The sequence below is a fragment of the Octopus sinensis genome, linkage group LG1 (assembly GCF_006345805.1).
Source record: "Octopus sinensis linkage group LG1, ASM634580v1, whole genome shotgun sequence".
In the NCBI taxonomy this organism is placed as follows: domain Eukaryota; kingdom Metazoa; phylum Mollusca; class Cephalopoda; order Octopoda; family Octopodidae; genus Octopus; species Octopus sinensis.
This window is the reverse complement of record NC_042997.1, coordinates 80,047,688-80,067,920: the sequence shown is the minus strand read 5'-3', so window position 1 is coordinate 80,067,920 and position 20,233 is coordinate 80,047,688. Positions and strand designations below refer to the sequence as shown.

Genomic DNA, 20,233 nt, shown 5'->3' with positions numbered 1-20,233 from the left:
TGTTTGTTCATTACAATGTGACTGAGAGGATGAATAGAAGAGAGAGTATAGTGAGAATGATTGGTGCAAGAGAGGTAAGAGAGGAAGGGAATGATTGACACAAGAGTCACAGGCTGCAACATGTTGGCAAAGAGACTGAACAGACACAACATGAGCAGTGTGAGAGGGAAAGAGTGAGAGAAGGAAACTGAATGGTGGAAGATGAGAGTACTAAAAGTGAGAGGATGATATCTACCAGCAAGATCCTAGATAAGCCTACATCATAGAAATAAATACAAGTGAGGGAAGTGGTAGGAAGCAACTTCATTCATTGTAAAACCAGCCACAACAAGAGTGTTGGTAGTAACTGTAATGGTAGTGCCCCAGTATGGCCCACAACCCATGATATTTGCATTTTTTAAGATGCTTCTGAAAGAATGCTTTCTAAATGTCATACCTTGCAGGGTATACCATTGTTAAACCACCGTTTGTTCCCACAAATGTAGCAATCACATCTTCTCGGAATCTGAAAGAAAATTAAGTCAACAAGTATGTTCTGTATAGACAGTATAATCTAAATACAAAGTGTGGCAAAAATATAGACAAAGAATTATCAAGGTACAATAAAAAAAAAAAAGATTAAACACCTTATTAAATTAAATTTCAAATCAAATAAGAAATTATACAAAAATAGGAATAGTAAAAATCATTTTATTAAATGAATTTAATATTTTTGTTTTAATTTTTACATTTAACTGTCCAATTTTTTCAACATCTTTTTAATTGAAATTATTTTTGCAACTCCCCACCATCATAAGTCTTGCTATTGTGGAATGTTTTAGAAGCAATTATAAAGGATACTAATGAATTGACATAATTATCAAGTCTTTTGTTTGTTCATACTGAGAAAACTATCGAATAGAATATAAGTGTAAGGTTCAATTTGGTTTTGATTCACCATTATTCTCAGAAAAATTACGAAGGTCAAAACAATGTCCTCATCTGAAACATCTGATACAGTCTTATAACTAAATGAAGGAAATCAATATACTTTGTTATTTATTCTTATTGATAGAGATCTAGAAATAATTTATTCAGCCAATGTCGATTTCTTTTTCCTAAATTCATACAACAAAATTACCTTTGCACCATATTAAACCCTAACTTTTTATCAGTGCAATTTTGTCTCATCTTAGACAAAAAATCATACATCATACAAATGTATTATAGAAAATGACAGTATATCACTACAAAAAATAACGTTATTTGCTTCTTGTTATTTTTTAATCTTTTTTTAGAGGCTACAGATAGAGTTGAATAGTGAATTGTAAAGTAATTCTTCAATACTACCAAATTACTCATGACAGAAACTGAAAAGAATTATTGTTTAGCCTCAGTAGAAACTTATTGATACATTAAAAGTTGTACTTTTTTCTAATCTTTTCATGATTATAATTCTAATAGATTGTGTATGTGTTTCAGTAATTTTCAATTTTCTTTATATATTGAAACAATATTATATTGGCATTAGAGAAGAAGATTTTAGTGTTGTTCTCCATGATCAATTGCTGAGGTGAAGCACTAACTTATGTATTAAAAGTAGTAGGTCAAGTAGTGAAATGAGTGAATTTAATTCAGTTAGTGTTTTACTTGTTTCAGCCTGTTGACTGTGGCCATGCTGGGACAGCATCATTTAAAAAGAGGAGGAAAATTCTTAATGGATTCATTTCACAGTTAATTGACTTTCTCAAAGGAACAGTGTCTAATATTAATTGGATTTTCTTTTGCCTTTTTGTAACAGAGGCTGTAGTCAGGTGATGGGGTCTAGGCCTAGTACTTATTTTATCAATTGTAAATGATAAAAGATGAAAACAAAGCCAACTTTGGTAAGATTTAAACTCCAGAAGTGAGAAGAATAAAATTCAACACTGAAATACATTATTTCCAATCTTCTTTCTGCCTCATAAATGTTTTTGCAATTGGATGGGACTTACGGTCAATCAAATTGATACAAGTACTCGATATATTTTATTGTGCCCCACAGTATGAAAGGGTACAAAAAGAGGAAAGAAGTAGTGGGGATTTGAACTCTGAATGTAAAGTAATATAGCTGAATGCCACAAAATATTAAATTGATATCACTTCTGCCAAGATTAAAACTGAAGGGAATAGTAGAATACACATACTTAAATTGAGGGAAAATGTCAACATCATGCCAATAAAGCTCCATTTTCTTTGTGATATTGGCATCCCAAAATAATAATTGCATCAGGTAATTATCATCTGAAAGAAAATATAGAAACTAGCATAATATATCTCCTAAACAAATAACAATTACAGAAATATCATACAATCTAGTCATTATAACATGCAATATTCTGAAAATGCATTTAAACTGAGATAAATTCACTTAATGTTTCTTCTTATGATATGCCCTTCTACATTCCCCACACAACTAAAACCTACTCCCATGTTTGCCAGATTGCTATGCATTGCAAGAGTACAGGCAAAGAATATAACCTTCAAAGCTTGGAGAAAATTTTCCACCCCCAACCTGGCTTCTACAGCAACTCCTGCAAGACCATCATCTAATATATGAATGATGGTGATGTGCATCATACACCCTATAAGTTTTCCCACCTTCAAAACTGCAGCTAATCATTTTGTTCTTTTATTGAAAGGGTTTGTTTCCACATTTTGGAACCATCCTCCCCTCCACTTCTCAACCATTATGGTCCTGTAAGCAGTACTTCCAAGAAGAAAGCCTCCACAAACACACACTAAATAATTCTCCTCCAAAGCTATCACTTACCATTCCATCAGGCTTACCACCACAGTCACCACATACATATGAAACACTTCCAGTTGTTTTAAAACAACAAGCTACTGTCTTTGACAATATCCTTTCCCTTACCTTCAAACAATTGAGGCCAGAATTAGTCTCTATCCTTACCAAAGTCTCTCTCTCTCTTCCTGTAGGTATATATCCTTATCTTTGAAAACAACCTAGTGTTTTACATTATAGAAATGCAAATTTCTGATTCTGCTAATTATTGCTATTTTGCCATCCTAGAATCTCAAAGCCTTTAATAATATCTTTCTCAACACTTTGTATGATTTTCATGAATTTGGATACTCTACTCTGAATCAGTGGCTGATGGTGCTCCCTTTGGCTCTGGTGAATCCCAAATTTCAGTTTTGTCCTTTATACTCTCTCCTGTATATCAACAACAGCCACTCCTATCCAAATGATACCACATTTCATTCTTTCCAGTTCATCTACATGCAACCTAAATGCCTCACACAAAATCTGCACTGACTCCACGAAGAGAAACTTTGAAAACATCTTCCAATGGAGTCATACTAATCTTGTGTCCTGCAACAATGCAAAGATACTATCACTACACATTAAGAATACATGCCCCCCCCCAACTCAAACATGAACAACACTCAATCAGAACCCTCAAGCTTGCTGAATATGCATGGTGTTACTGTCAATGAACATCACAAAGTTAGACCCTCTTCTTCAGGGTCGGAAATTACTTCATACCTCATCAACTACTAAGATTCTAGAATGCTCAGGTGGGACCCTCAATGAAGTATTAGGAGAGTGCTGTTGCTGCTGCTGCATATATGACTATTCAATACCACATCCAAAGAAAGGCCACCCAACTGATTAGCATGAAGTCACTGACCATCACACTAACTCAAGCACAATCAATTCATTTGTCTCATCTTCTCTTGTCAACCATGTCATATCCCTACTGACCATATCACCTGGAACTCACATTAACCTTATCTGGTTCTTTCTACCTAGAACATCAGCTCTTTAGTATATTTTATTTCTTAAAGCTAATATACTCATAACTGTTCAAGAGGAATGTTAATCATATTGATCTGACTGATCTTGAAGGGTCTTTGAAGGCCAAAGGCAAAGTTCTTTCTTCAAAGCAATCAAATAAATAAAAAAAAAATTAAGGATACTTACGATCATTAGTATAATCCAAGACATTAATCAAGTCTTCAGCAGTCATTGTGATATTGTCCTCTTTTGAATAACCAGAGTAATATTCCCTACAGAAAAAGCAGAAAAGGAGATCAGTTTGATAAACTGGTATTAAAATGATATTTTTTTCTTTTTTCATTTTGGTGTCAGCTGTTAGACAGCCTTCAAGGGATTTTATTAGTTAACTGCAATCAACTCCAGTACATATTTTACTTTATTTTCCCTAAATGACAAAGTTTGCCTTTGGTGTAATGGAATACTGAAATACCAAAGTTTGCCTTTGGTATTTCAGTACTGAAATACCAAAAGATATTTTTGTTTCATGCACTAATTTACACCAGCACACACATACCTACATATTTATTAAATTAACTAACTCTCTGGAGTCTTGCCTTCCAAAAAATTAAATATATCACCTTTATTTGATATATCGAGTACTTTCATATCTAGCATGTAAATACGTTCATCTGTTTATCTGTCTTTCTTTACACACACAGTATCTTTAGGATGATTATTATTTGTTAAGTATTATTATTCAAAGCACTAGTCAACCCACAGCTATAGTAGATGATACTTATTTACGATACACGCAGTGGGATTGAACTCAACAAGGATGCAAAGAAAATTTTTTATTTAATAGTGAAAGAATATTTGACAGAGATAAAGGAAAAGCTGACAAAAATATTTTTTGTCTATGATAAGTCAAATATGATAGGTAAGAAAAATGCAGGTAGTTCTTGACTGCGAGGTAATTCATTGCTAATTATCGCATGTTAATTAATACCTCATATTCCAAGAGTTATTTTCTCATAGAAACCAGCTGCATGGTTCTTGAAGCAAGTATGGTGTTGAGCAAAGTATGTTGGGTTAGAGTTGACTCTTGTTAATGTTATTTGGCCTTGGCTCAGCTGGCAAGCCATTCACTCAAAAATTATGTTGGGGCAACAAACATTGAGGTAAGAACCAAATTTTAAAAAATTATTTAAAAAATTATTTTTGCCACAAAAAATTCTTGTAAAGATGTAATTTCATAAACTGGAAAGTTGGAAAGCAAGAACTCCCTGTAGATGGAAAATAAAGCTTGTTATATTATCACAGAATATCTTTGAGCCAATATTTAAAAGATTTTGGCAAAGAAGGGGTGTGTTAAACCAAATGTTATACCAACTCTAATTCAAATACTACATTGAATCTGTTAGTGAGGAAAAAAAGAAAATAAACTGGTTTATCAACATACCATGGTGCAATCAGCATTGCTGACAGATTTGAATGTAGTAAAGCCTTTGCTAGAAAATAAAAGAGGAAATTTTATTTTTACATTCAATTTTCTATACTATTTTACAAATATGGATACTTAAATTTTACAGAAAATTAAAATAAAACCACTATATATATATTTTTTTATCAAAGTTAGTTTCTATATGTTAAATTTAAACAATCTAAGACATGTACCTAAAAGAATTTTAAATATTTAATAAATAGATATGTTAATTTTGGTATTTTAGTCCACTAAACACCACTAAATATAAGTAACTATGTCAGGGAGCAATCATTGTGTGATATCAATTAATTACAGTTGATTTCAAGTGAGAAATATTTTCTGCTACCTAAGAGTATCCTAATAAGGATGAGCCAGCTATTGTGGTAAGAAAAATAGCTCTGACAGCCAGCATAACTAGTTTCCTTAGATTTACCGTTTCACTAGAAATTTCCTCTCTTTGAATCTCATCACCACCTTCTGGTGAACTCTTAGGGGTACAATCATAATATATGATGTCATGGGTATTTTGAACCTGGCAGAGATCATCCCTCTTTAGGTCAGTCCACAATAAGAAAGAGAGGGATGGAGATAAAAAAAAAGTATTAATCTTAGTATTGGATTGATACCTTATTTATTGATTGTGAAAGGATGAAAGGTAAACAGGATTTTAAGTCAGAGGGCAGAGAGCCCAAACAAATATATCAGAGTATTCTATTTGATGCTCCAATGACTTAGCTTATTCACCAACATATTTTTGATAATGTATATCATTTTACAGACAACAATTGAATTGTCTATCAGTATCAAAAGTTTTACTGAATTATGTATGAGTCAAAAGAACTGGAAACTGAAGTGTGCAGTAGAGCCAACCATGGAGATGCTGGTCTATCAGTCAAGCAAAATGGTGTGACATAGTGTATACTGAAAATACTTTAGTTGCATTTTCATTACAAAATTTTTAATAATTTGCTACCAATTTTTTAACTTTACAAGTTACACAACACTGCGGTGAGTATAAGAATTTATCAGTTCTGTGCAAGAATATATATTTACTACTGTAAAATAAATTTGTGGTTACAATTCTGATAAGATTAAGCAGACTTAAATGCACCAGAACTCAATTGAAATTCTTCAGTTATCAGATCACTAGCTTTCTCCAGAGATATGAAACAAAGTCTGTGTTATAGTAAACTTAACCTTTTAGTGTTCAAACTGGCCATATCAGGCCCAAATAATGTACCTGTTATATGTTCAAACTGACCAGATAAGGCCTCTCACACTTACCTTAAAATGTCATGCTAAAAATAAACAATCACATCATTGAAATCTCAATGCTACAAGATAATGTATGATAAATTCAAAATAATGTGAATAATTAAGCATTCCATATGATAGAGTAATCTGAATGTTAAAAGGTTAAACATATAGTGTCGCTCTGCATCATGAGAAGGCCATAAAAGTAATATTAGAAATTATATCTACTTGAGTTATTTCCCTTAGCTCAGTATTTGAAACGCCACTGACTTAAGATGTAAATAATTAGGTATAAAATTTCACAATAAACTCTACTTAGAGCACTTATTTATAACATTAGCCAAAGAGACAAAGGTATTGTTCTTTGAAATCCCGAAATGCAGAAATAAATCTTTTTTATTTTATGTGTGTGATTAATCATGTAAGAATGCTGTGCAAATGAGAGATAATAACTAAAATCTATATCATATTTACTAGTTTTTTTTTTTTTTACTTATTAGGAATAAAGGAGCACAGAAAAATAGTGTTTACTATCATACTGATCAGATAACTATATGTTGGCACCGCATAAAATAAAAATAATGTGAAACATGATAAACTATATCCTAAGTTCTCTTCATTGTATGTATCAGGTCATCCCATAAATTCTGTCTGATTTTACCCTTTTTAAAATTGAATGAAATTTAATAGCATTTTAGAAAGTCTAATAGAATTAAAAATTATTTTTATGCATTTGTGTACATTTAAACTAATTAAATATTATTTTACAGAATAATAGTATCAAAATTTCTTTGATTAAAACCCTTTCTAACATGAAAGTATCCAAAGAGCATTTGAAGTACATAATGCTTTATGAGTACAAAAAGGGAAACTCCGCAGCTGAAGTGACTCGAAACATACACTCAGTTTATGGAAAAGAATGTTTGAATGAAAGAACTTGCAGATGGTTTGCAAAATTCAGAAGTGGAGATTTCAGCCTTGAAGATGAAGATCGAACAGGACGTCCAGTTGAGTTTGATGATAAGCTCCTTGAGGCATTACTTGAAGAAAATCCTGCATTATCAGTTGAAGAATTGGCAACAAAGCTTAGTTCAAACCATACAACTGTTGATCCTCATCTTCAACAACTTGGAAAGGTTCCTAAACTTGGAAAATGGATGCCTCATGAATTGTCCGAAAGCAACTGCAAATCCCAAGTTGACATCTGCTCTTCTCTCCATTCTCGTGAACTCATTTCACCCTTTTTTGGATAGACTTGTGATTGGTGACAAAAAATGGATCTTCTATCGAAATGTTAAACATTGTAAACAGTAGCTTGGTAAATGGGAAAAGGCTCAACCACAACCGAGAAGGGAACTTCATGGTTCTTCTCTCTATCTGGCGGGATGGCAACGGAGTAATTCACTTTGAATTGTTACCACCTAATGCAACAATCAATGCTCAACTCTATTGCCAGCAATTAGAGCATTTGAACCAAGCTTTGAAGGAAAAAGACCTGCTTTAGTGAATCGAAAAGGAGTGATGTTTCATCAGGACAATGCATGACCCCACACTGCAAAGATCACATCACAGAAGATTGAGGAGCTTGGTTGGGAAAAAATTCCTCATCCACCTTATTCTCCCAACTTTGCTCCTTCAGGCTACCATTTGTTTTGTAGTTTACAAAATCATTTGGGGGACATAACTTTCGCAAGTCAGGAGGAGGTCGAAACTGACATTTCAGAGTTATTCGCTTTGAAACCAAAGAGTTTTACATTGATGGGATTAAAAAGCTTGTAAATAGATGGAAGTCATAGATAATCAGGGAAAGTACATTGATGATTAAATTTCAATTAAATATAACATTTGATCACTTCTTTTCTTTATTCAAAATTCAGACAAAACTTATGGGATGACCTGATAACTGTGTACAGGGCTAAGTCCACAACATCGTGTTCATGGACGTTAATTTTTGATGTTCTAAATATAACACATGATGATGGTTAGCACAAGTGATGATGCAGTCCGTGTAACCAACTTGCAATGGTTAGTTTTTATGTAATAAAAATTGTGCTGAGTATAGAGAGCAACATGTTGATGAATTGTAACATGATCAGCTGCAAAGGTAATCCGTAGAGAAGTGTTATGGCATGATAATCCCTGTGCAACTTGTAGTACTGCACATGTTAAAGAAAGGTAACATAGTAGTCCACTGCACTCTCGGAGCATTACAGCTCCTTTCAATGTCTAGCACCTGGATGATGTAACGATAGGTGGGCTGGTAGAGAGTCTCTACCATGATCTCCAATCACTTGGTTCCTGCTCTAGCAAGGATCAGCTTCAGGATCAACTCGTCCAAGCTGGAGGTCATGAACATAAACTATAATGCAGAGGGCTTTATGGCCTCCATGTCAGACATGCATTCATAACTTCACCAGGTACAGGTGACTTTGAAAGAGGACATCCTTATCCTCAGTATACCGATCCTCCCACTTGCCCTTCACTTCACTCTCAGTTCTAGGTGTCACTAGCTTGAAAATTTGACAGACCAAATGTGATCAATATCCATCCAGCATTCTTCCTGTCAAGGAACTGCTTACCATACCAAAGCTATTGTAAACACTCCACAGTATCCCTTGCTACAGCCACATATCTATCTTCACAGATCTCAACACCTGTATTCAATAGGCTGCTAAAGAGATATGTAACATTCAGTTTGACAACATTGGCTAGCAACAGGCCACAATACCCATCAAATATGGCAGCCTCAGCCTCTGGTCTCACTGGCCCTACTTGTTTTTCTCTCATCAGTGACTTTTTGCCATGCCCTCATCAACAGGATTCTTCACAGCACAGCTAAACCTATTGTGATCAGGGAGAACAAGATGGCCTATGTGACATGGAGCCAGCTCAGCTTCCACCCTATGGACATCCATCCCCCTCTCCCCTCTATAGACATTTGGTCCCCACAAAACAAATGGGATGCCATCCAGTGTAACAAGAGCTCAGATGAGTTAGTGCTTGACCAGCACTGTCTGGCATGTTCCTGCTCAGCCTCTGTGCCCAACAGTTGTACCTAGCTCACCTGGGATGTCACATCCGTGACATCTTGTCCAGTGGCAACTTGGTGTGTTCAGCTACTAGCCCAGGCTTTGCTAACTCATCAGGCTGAGAAGGTGAAACTCAAAATATCAGCCTTTCTCTGATAGGTTTTTGAACCCTGCTCCCTGCTATTGGGGCAGAGATGGCTATCCACAAGTGTGAGCCCTGTGAGTCAAAGTTGCTGTTTAAAAGCATTTCTCTCACCATCTCCCAAGGCAATCCCATTTCTATTTTGTTTACTGAGACCATGAATCAATCTGACAAGCCTTTTAAGATATTTCTCTGTTGTGAGGAAGAGGAAAGATACGATGATTTAGGCAGGGCCTCTCACATGATTTCATTAAGCATTATAGTTTTAAATAACTATTTTATGTAGTGGTTTATTAAAATGTAACAGTCCACAAAGACAGTCTGTAGAGAATCCTGAAGAGAAGGAAATGAACGTCAATCAGCATTTTCTTTTAAAATATTATGCCTAACTTATGCATCTTGTATACACAGCACAATATAAAACAGTTTCATCAAGCAGCAAGTTACTAGGCGTGCTATAGTTATACAGTGAAAACATTTTTGGTACAGATATGTACACTGGCATGACAGTCTGTTCAAAACTGCTCTCCAGGACACAGTTGCAGGAGAGTAAAGAACAAGCAAATAAAATCCTGGTCTGACAACATCAAAAATTGTTCAGATCTCAACATTGTGGCCCTTCTGCTTGCAATAGGGCAATGGCATCAGAGATGATTGATGACTGCTTAAGCATCCAGAGTGGTACCTTAATGACTGGTTGTGCCATTTTTAATAAGACAATTATTAGCTTATGTACATAGTTGACAGCAAAGTCAGTTAATCTTTGGTAAATAGTTGTGCGTCCCAGCATAGTAAAAACAGAGAAACTTGTTTTAATCTGAAACATGATATAAGCAGAAAACAATTTTAAGATGTATACTATGAAGTTTATTGTTGCTAGAACTGTAGAAAACTATTTAAAATATAAAGTTCTTTTGAAATATTTACCTTCATGAACTGTAATTCCCATAGGCTGCATATATTTCTTTTGGTGGGAAGGTACAGAAATGCACAGACTGTAATAAAATAATAATTTATATATGTAAATCATAAATTTTGCAACATTTAATATTTTAATGCTACAACATATAAACAAAATAATTGTTGATTATATCAAAAGTAATTCTAATTGATAATTTCTGTAAGCTTTATATAAATAAGAAATATTTTAAGAAAACACAAAGTAACAATAAAATTTACATATATATATATATATATATATATTTATATATATATATATATATACATATATATATATTTGTACCTGATTAGATATGGTTCCTAGCCAAAAAAAGGAGCATTCAAATATATAAAATATAGAGCATATAATTCTACAATGACTACATGAACAAACCAGGTAACATAAAGTTTTGCATAATAAGTCTGACAGATTTAAGGCTGTCAGATGTGTCTGTTGGGAACTAAATCAGTAACTGCACAAAATGTGGAAGAAATAGACACTGCATGCAAAATATTTTGAAGAAAGTGAATATAATTTTTTTTTATAATGAAGTCTATATATATATATATATATATATATATATATATATATATATATATATATATATATATATGTGAGTTTAGAGGTAATTTATCCAGGCAGATACCGTGGTAGCTCTCAGTTATGTTCCAGGTTATAGTTAACTGTATCGATTAGTATTTAATGTTTATGACTATGACTACTAGCAGTTGTCACTCATGCTGTAAATTCCTCCAATGGGTAATTCCATGTTCACTTCAACAGATGCTAATATTATCTGGAATGTATATTAGCAATAATTATAATGATAGAGAATATGGAGACTGATATATCCTCAAAATTTATTTCCTTTTATTTTACAGTGTGTTATACAGCATATCTTTATGGTTACAATGACCTACACATTTCCACTACACAGAGTATGAGCAGTTGCATATGCAACCAAGCATAATTTTGTGTGCCGCTTCATTCAGGGTCTTTGAGCCAGCTTGCCTTGAAGTGAACTGAATTCAGTTAGATGTTTATTGGTTAGGGTTCAGGAGGAAGTGAGGGGAGGTTATTTTGAATCTGAAATTTGGTCTGGTCATAAAATTGTATGGTTGACCTCATCTTCACACCAGCTGCTGGTCGCAATCAGGATTCTATCAAATTAGGTCAAAGTGTATGATACTGTTGTGGCAGGTTTATTTGTATATTGCAGTAGATGGGTACTTAAGCTTACTTTCAAGTGTAGTTCTTGTAATAACTATAGGCCAAGCTGGTTGAAAGACCCTGTAAAAAGCTGCACAGAAAATTATGCCCAGTTGCATATGCAATTGCTCATATTTTGTGTAGTGGAAATGTGTAGGTCTTCATAGCCATAACAGTATGCTGTATCATCATCATCATCATTTAAAGTCCATTTTCCATGCTGGCAGGAGTTGGACAGTTTGACTGGGGTCTGGGAAACCAGGAGGCTGCATCAGGCTCCAGTCTGATCTGGCAGTGTTTCTACAGCTGGATGCCTTTCCTAATGCCAACCACTCCGAGAGTGTAGTGGTTGCTTTTTTACATGGCACCAGCACAGGGGCCAGAGGAGGCTGACATCGACCACAATCAGATGGCGCTTTTTACATGCCACCGGCATGGAAGCCAGTCAAGGTGGTACTGGCATCAGCCATGTTCAGGTGGTGCTTTTTACATGCCACCGGCATGGAGATCACAACTATGTGATTTGATTTGATTTTGATGTACTTAATTTAATAGGTCTCCTCAAGCACAGCATGTCGCCCAACGATTCAAGGAACTTTTGAGTGGGCTGGTTATGTGACGCTGGTGTGAGTCACAGCATATCTCCAGAGGTCTCAGTCTTTTGTCATTGCTTCTGTGATGCCCAACGTTTGAAGATCATGCTTCACTACCTCATCCCATGTCTTCCTGAGTCTCTCTCTACCCCAGATTCCTTCCACTGCTTGGGAGTGGCCCTTCTTCACACAGCTCTCCTTATCCATCTATACATGACTATACAATGCAAACATCTCTCTTGTACGCCACATCTGATGCTTTTTATGTCCAACATTTCTCTCAGGGTGCTTACACTCTGTCATATGTGCACACTGACATTACACATCCAGCGGATCATGCTAGCTTCATTTTTTTCAAGCCTACGCATGTCTTCAACAGTCATGGCCTATGTTTCACTGTCGTGAAGCATGACAGTTCACACACATGCATCATACAATCTATGTTTTACTTTGAGCGAGAGGCCCTTTGTCACCAGTAGGGGTAGAAGCTTTCTAAACTTTGCCCAGGCTATTCTTATTCTTGTGGTAACACACTCTGAGCATCCACCCCCACTACGGACTTGTTCACCTGGGTAGTGGGACTTTGTAAAATAAAAGGAAATAAATCTGGAGGATGTACCAGTCTCCTTATTCTCTATCATTATAATTATTGCATACACACATACATACAGTATAATAAGAAATTAAATAAATTCAAGGGATCAAGAAATTAAGCAATGGACTTCATAATTTCTTGTTCCCTTGTCATCAATTTAATTTCTTATTACACTCTGTACTCAACTGATGCTTTTCTCTGAAGCATATGTATACTGAGTTCTAACACCAGATTATTAGTATCACTATGCTTAAGTGAAATGCTAACATATTATGATATATAGTTTAAATTTACAGAAAACAAAAGGCAAAAACAGATGAAGGAACAACAAGTAGATGTATTAGTTTGATGCTCAAGAAGAATGGAAAAGTCTTTGATGTTTCAAGCCTACACTCTTCAACAGAAAGAGTTGAGAGAAAAAAATGTGTAGAGATCAATAGTTCAACATGATATGTAAGCATACATGCAAATATATGTATGCATATATGTATGTATATATGCATGCATATATGTATGTATGCATGTATATATGCATGCATACATGTAGGTAGGTAGGTGTGTGTGGATAGTAAACTCAGGTTTAGAGGGCTGAAAAGTTAGGTCCCCTGGAAAGAGCATTGCTAAATATTAGATGGTAACAGTAGAGGAAAACAGAGAGAAAGAGAGATCAATAAAAAAGAAATAAAGATATCAGATGGATACTATTAGAGAACAGCAAACCATATTTTAACAGTAGTAAAAGATGCATACTGTGTTTAGTAAAGAAAAGACTGGTACTAAAGAGCTTTTTTACTCTCATACTATACTCATGTCATATCTGAGACCTTTATATCTTTAAAAGAAAGTACATCAAAAGGTACTGATATAAGCTACCATAAAAGAATTATCACCACTGTTTATCTTTCCCTATTGATTGTTGCATTGTGCCCTTCATCATCCCTTTATTTTTTGATGCCTGGATTTCTTTGAACCTTCATTTTCTTCTCTCTTTTTGTATTTTTCTATTTATTTCTATCATTCATTCTCTTCTTTTTTCTTCTTTCTGTCTCCCTTTATTTTTTATAGTCTATTAAATGTTTTCAATTCTTATACCAGGAGACACAACTCTTTTGTTCTCAACTGGTATCACTGCCCTTTATGTGCAAAGCACACTTCCTCCACAGCCATTTCTGAAGTAACGACTCCAGGTTTAAACTAAGACCACAGGTTCATAACACTTGCATGAAAATTAAAACTGAGTTATGTAACCTTGTTTGTTCATCTTAAAACATCATTTTAAAACAACACACACACACATTTTAAAGTAAAGAAAATCTAGAACTATAACATTTAATATGAATCGAACAAGTTTCTCTATTTTAGATGTTACACTTACTTGATAAGTTATTTTATCCGAGTATGAGTATTGAAATCAAAGTAACTTCAGTGTATTTTAACCACTTAAGTAAACACAAAACCTTATTTTCACAATCCATTCATTTCTTAATACCATGTTCCATAATGAAGAGTCAAAATGCTTTGCTTTCCTTCTACACTTTGTCACTGATAATTCCAGATTGCTGGGGAATTGTATCAGTGACTAAATTGCAGAAGTACAATGAAATATTTTTGACATTTCCTAAAAGACTGTACTATTAAAAAATAGATGAAAATGAACAAATGGTTTCTTGTGTTCTTAAATGGTTAAATGGTTATTCCTAATGTAATTTTTGTTTTCCAGAACTGAAAACAAACACTTTCTTCAAAAACATTGCTAAGTGAAACAAATATCTATTTGCAGTGATGCCTTATACCTCAAAGAAATTCAATATCCATATTTAACCCTTTCACATTCAAATTAATATTAAACCAAGCCCTTATTTCATTTTGGCATTGATTTTATTTATCCCTACTAGTGAAACCACTAAGCTATATAACAAAGTGACAAAATGTAAACAACAGAAAGCTTTGAGCAGTGCAAATGTGAACAGACACTCACACATACAAATATGACAACTTTTGCACAACTTCTGTCTATTATATATTCAACTCCAAGGTTTTCATCAAAATAAAGCAATAGAAGAGACTTCTTATGGTGCCATACAATGGGATCAAACCATGTGGTTGTAAAGTAAATTTCTTAATCAGATAGCTGTGCATATACCTACTCATATATTTCTCTCATTTAATTGTATACACAACGTAAGATATGATAACATTACCTGAAGGATGTTTCTTGAATAGGAACAAAGGAATATGTTCTGTTTTCTAACCAGGCATGATTCTAGATTAAAGAAAAACACAAATTTTTCAATATAATATTTATAAAAGTTGTGGTAAAGTTATTTTGTCATTTTATGAATAATTTTACATCTAATTCATATTTTCAACAATTATACTTATCTTATTATGAACGATCATGTTTGATACATAAAATATGATCTACTATCATATATAAAATAGCTAACTAAATATACATCTTAATACACAAAATAGCATCTAATTATTGCACATCCCTGCAAAAAAGAAACAAAGGTTAGGTTATAGAAAGTTAAAAAAAGAATTGAACTTAAATAAAAAGTTCAGAATTCATGAGAAATAATGAATGTTTAAGAGATAAAAGTTGAAATATATTCATTCAGATTCCCAAGGGAATTATTTAACTGTAAATCCACTTATTTATTATTGTTGTTATTTAGGCCTAAGAAGAACTATACTATAGCCTTCCAAATAAATAAGCTTAACTCACAGATGAAGCATCTTTGCACCAAACAAGGGACCACACTGCACATTCTAACATGCAGTGATAAATTACTCTCCAGTTTATTCTATATATGTATAGATTCTGATCATCAGCACAGCAGAGTCAGGCAAGGTGGAGCTAGTCAGAATATGGTAAATGTATTGTGAGTGGCTGTGTTTAAGTGTTTTGGAGGTGACTTTTGTTTTCATCTGGTGGCAAGGTTTATAAGTGTTGGAGCTTAGATGGCAATAAATTGTTCCAATTCCATCACATATCCACATAATTTTTTCATTGTCCATATATTTGATTAATTATGAAGGTGGTGTTTGTGTGAAGCACAAAATGAAATTATTGTATTAACTAATTACAGTGAAAACCTATCAAAAATATAAAATTCTAATGAAAGGTAGATAGATAGATTATAAACAATGAAAATTCAAATGGAGAAAAAATGGGCAAAAAGTAGTAAAAATCATCCATCCCAAGCAATAAGTAGTTAAATTATAAAAAAAAAAGTAGTGATTTCTATAGATTTTGCATTAAAATGAAATCAGTTTTTTTTCTCTGTGGTTCAGGTTTTGTTCAAGAGTGAATATGTTTTTTATAATTGGCTTTATTATATAAAGTCAGAAAGTAATACTTACACCATCTGGAGAGACAACAAAGGTCTGTATTTCCATTGTACCACTCTCTCCATCAATCATTCTACGGCGCAACTAGAAAACAAAAACACGGACAATCTTGTCAAACTTATCTAATAACGTGAGTATCAGCAATCATAACATTAGTTGGAACCAATTAAATCATTATTGAATTAAATTAAAAATTTTGAATTTTTTGCCTATGGACCCCTTCAATTGCTATTCTACTCTACTGTACCTCCATAGCCATTCACTGTGTATATATAAAAAAATGTTACTATATTTTTATAAATGAATAATATTAGGAACTGGATAAAAAAATCAAAATACTTTTAGTATTGTAGAAGAATATACTATTGCAGATAAATTTTAGCAATAAATTCTTATATGGATCCCTAAGGTTCATATTACTCCAAGTTGAGAATCACTGATATGCATAGAGCAAGGATGATGAAAGACCCTGTTTAAATTAAATTGAATTATTACTACACCTGCACACACACACATACACGCACATACACACACACTGCATATTCCTGACATGCCTCACCTCTGTTAAAACTCCAGGTATTCCCTACTTCGACAATATTGATTTTAATCATGTAAAACAAAATAAATATAAAATTTAAAAAATGAATAAACAAAATAGGCACACTAGTAATTGCAAAATAAAACCAAGTTTGTTAATAATGAAATGTGATGGGAGGGAAGTTTGTGTAATATAGAAGGTTAATTAACAATTTCATATTTACTTCTTCTTTCTGCTCATTTTCCACTTCAACTTCAAGAAAGTCAACATTTGGTGGATCTTTGTTCCAATCTTTCTATAAAAAAAAAAAAAAAAAAAAAAAAAATTTTACTTATTAATCAGTTCAATAAATTCACAAAAAATTTGAAATAATTATAGTATCCATTTTGCTATATATTAGCTATACTTTATGAGAGTCACACTTAATAAATGTATGCTGGTTGTGGTTCATTTCAGATATACGATGAAACAATATAACTAAAATTGAAGTGTACCACACCTAGTGCATATGTTTATTGATAGTATGACCCTCCAAATTATAACAATATTGGTTTTAGATAAAATCTCTTGCAGAAATTCAAAAACCACACAAACACACATGTGTGTGTATCCCTATAACTTAACAGATTGGTAAAAATAAGTCTGATAGAATAACTAGCAGGCTTAAAAAAAAAAAGTACTAGTGTTGAATCATTCAACAACGAAATACTCCAGGTAATGCCACAGCATGGCTGCAGTTTAATGACTGAAACAAGTAAAAGACAGACTGGTATTCCATTGGTTACAACAATAGGAGTTCTGGTTGACGCGATCAACATAACAATCTGCTATAAACACGGTTATAGAGCATGCATACCGATGTAAACATTGGCAAAAGCATACCTTTAGATCATATAAGTGATCTCTATCATTATACTCTTTTATTTGTTTCAGTCATTTGACTGTGGCCATGCTGGAGCACCGCCTTTAGTCGAGCAAATCGACCCCAGGACTTATTCTTTGTAAGCCCAGTACTTATTCTATCGGTCTCTTTTGCCGAACCGCTAAGTGACGGGGAAGTAAACACATCAGCATCGGTTGTCAAGCAATGCTAGGGAGACAAACACAGACACACAAACACACATATATACACATATATACGACGGGCTTCTTTCAGTTTCCGTCTACCAAATCCACTCACAAGGCATTGGTCGGCCCGGGGCTATAGCAGAAGACACTTGCCCAAGGTGCCACACAGTGGGACTGAACCCAGAACCATGTGGCTGGTTAGCAAGCTACTTACCACACAGCCACTCCTGTGCCTATATAATTATATATAATTTAAACATTAATTTTCTTTTTATATTTCACATTCACTAAATATATATTTTCCTAGTATATAAAGTTTTATTTAACATACATATAGTCATATACTTCTCATTTATTTAGTTTTTCTTTAATTTATCCCTCCTCTTTCTATAGGCTGCCTCTGACATTATATCATGTTTTTTTCAAGCAATATTTATAGCATTCAGTTAATCACTATACATATCCATCATTTTCTGTTAAAATGTCTGATTGATGAGTTTCATTTCTTCACTTCTCTGAAGATAAGATTACATTGTTTTACACCATTTAGAAACATGTGTCAGAAGTAAAAGAATTTGAATTACACCTGCTTTAAACACTATTTATTTATCTATATATACATATATATACATACATATATATACATACATATACATACATATATATACATACATATATATACATACATGTATATACATACATGTATATACATACATGTATATACATACATTTGTCCTTGAGTAAAGTTTCAGCCATTTAATTTGGGGGAGAACTTAGCTATGAAATGTTTTTCCATATTCCTCCCGAAGGGGGTGTCGTTCTTCGGACACTTGTAGAAGGGAAATATCTTAAATTTTCCTTCTCCACATGTAGCTAGGTGTGTGCTTAGTGGTATTTTGCATAGTTCTTCCTGCCGAATATGTTGTCGGTGGATCCTGGCTCGCTGGCACAAAGAATTACCAGTTTCACCTACATAATTCTCCTTGCACGTGGGGCAGATTATGCAGTATATGACATTCTGCGTCTTGCAGTTCATATCTGCATTTACTTTGAATATGTCACCATTTTAAAATCTTATCTCTCTGTTGCTCTCTATGTATTTGTAGGTGGGGTTGCTGCAGGTCCCACATCTACCATCTCCGCACTCTTTTGCAAAGAATTCCGTTTTAGTTTCTGAAGAGAATTTCGCTCTTGTTAGGTGTTTTTTTAGGTTTTTGTCCTGTCGTCTACTGTTTTTTATGCTATATTTGCAATTTACTTGATCTTTACTTGCCAAATGTCATTCTAATTTTAACCTTCCTATGATATGCAATTTTCAAGATGGTGTAACTTGATTGTTCATTTTGATTCATTAGAAGGTGGATTTTTCTCTAATATTTCACGTGTAAGCATGTATATATATATATATATATAGTGACATTGAAGGACGCATCTTTCGATTTACAATCTAATATAGTAGAACATTTAGTATATGTCTGTATGTGTATATATATATATATATATATCTGTCTGTGTATAGATATGTGTGTTGCCTGTTATATACATTATATTATATTATTATCTTTATAATTTCTTCCATCTTTGCCTTTTAATGTCACTTTAATTTAACTTCCTATGATATACAATTTCAAGATGGTATAAATTTGGTTTTCATTTTGAACCATAAAAGGGTTTTTTTCAAATATTTTATGTATAAGTCTGTGTGGGTATATATATGTATTGGTATAAATATCAACCCAAAAATATTTTTTTCTTCTCCACTTCCTCCTTTTTTTATTTTTATTTATTTTTTATATTTTTTAATAATTTTTTTATTTTTATTTTTATATTTATTTTTATTTTCCCTTTTCTCTTTTTGTCTCTCCCCTTCTCCAAACACAGAGACACACACACACACATGCACACAAACACACACGGACACACAGAGACACACACACACACCTCCACAAAATGATCATAGAAAGTATGACCCCAAATGACATTTGTCCAGCCAACCTACACACAACACACACTCAGTGACACCAAAATGGACAGAGCCAAAATTCTTATAAAACCACAGGAGGTCCAGCAGGCCAACGGAAATAACACTTCTTTCCTCTCAGATACAAATGCAGACACACACACACACACATATACACACACACACACACACATACACATACACACATGTTTTCTCTGTCTCACTTCCTCCTCACCCTCTTATACTGTCTTATTCCTCCTCACTACTATGAAACTATAAAATGTTTCAAATTCCCCCAAAGGAAT

General features: G+C 33.6%; 1 protein-coding gene across 1 annotated transcript in view; it reads right to left on the bottom strand.

Annotated features, from left to right (window-relative positions):
• LOC115215018 (voltage-dependent calcium channel subunit alpha-2/delta-2) overlaps positions 1-17,780 on the bottom strand; it is a 42,791-nt gene extending 25,011 nt beyond the window's left edge. The window contains exons 1-9 of the mRNA XM_036501192.1: positions 17,757-17,780; positions 17,124-17,195; positions 16,375-16,446; positions 15,210-15,271; positions 10,599-10,666; positions 5,223-5,271; positions 3,968-4,053; positions 2,166-2,262; positions 437-505 (exon numbers count right to left, since the gene is read on the bottom strand). Coding sequence (XP_036357085.1) covers positions 437-505; positions 2,166-2,262; positions 3,968-4,053; positions 5,223-5,271; positions 10,599-10,666; positions 15,210-15,271; positions 16,375-16,446; positions 17,124-17,195; positions 17,757-17,780 — 599 coding nt within the window. The remainder of the gene's footprint in view (positions 1-436; positions 506-2,165; positions 2,263-3,967; positions 4,054-5,222; positions 5,272-10,598; positions 10,667-15,209; positions 15,272-16,374; positions 16,447-17,123; positions 17,196-17,756) is intronic.
• Between the last annotated feature and the right edge of the window lie 2,453 nt (positions 17,781-20,233).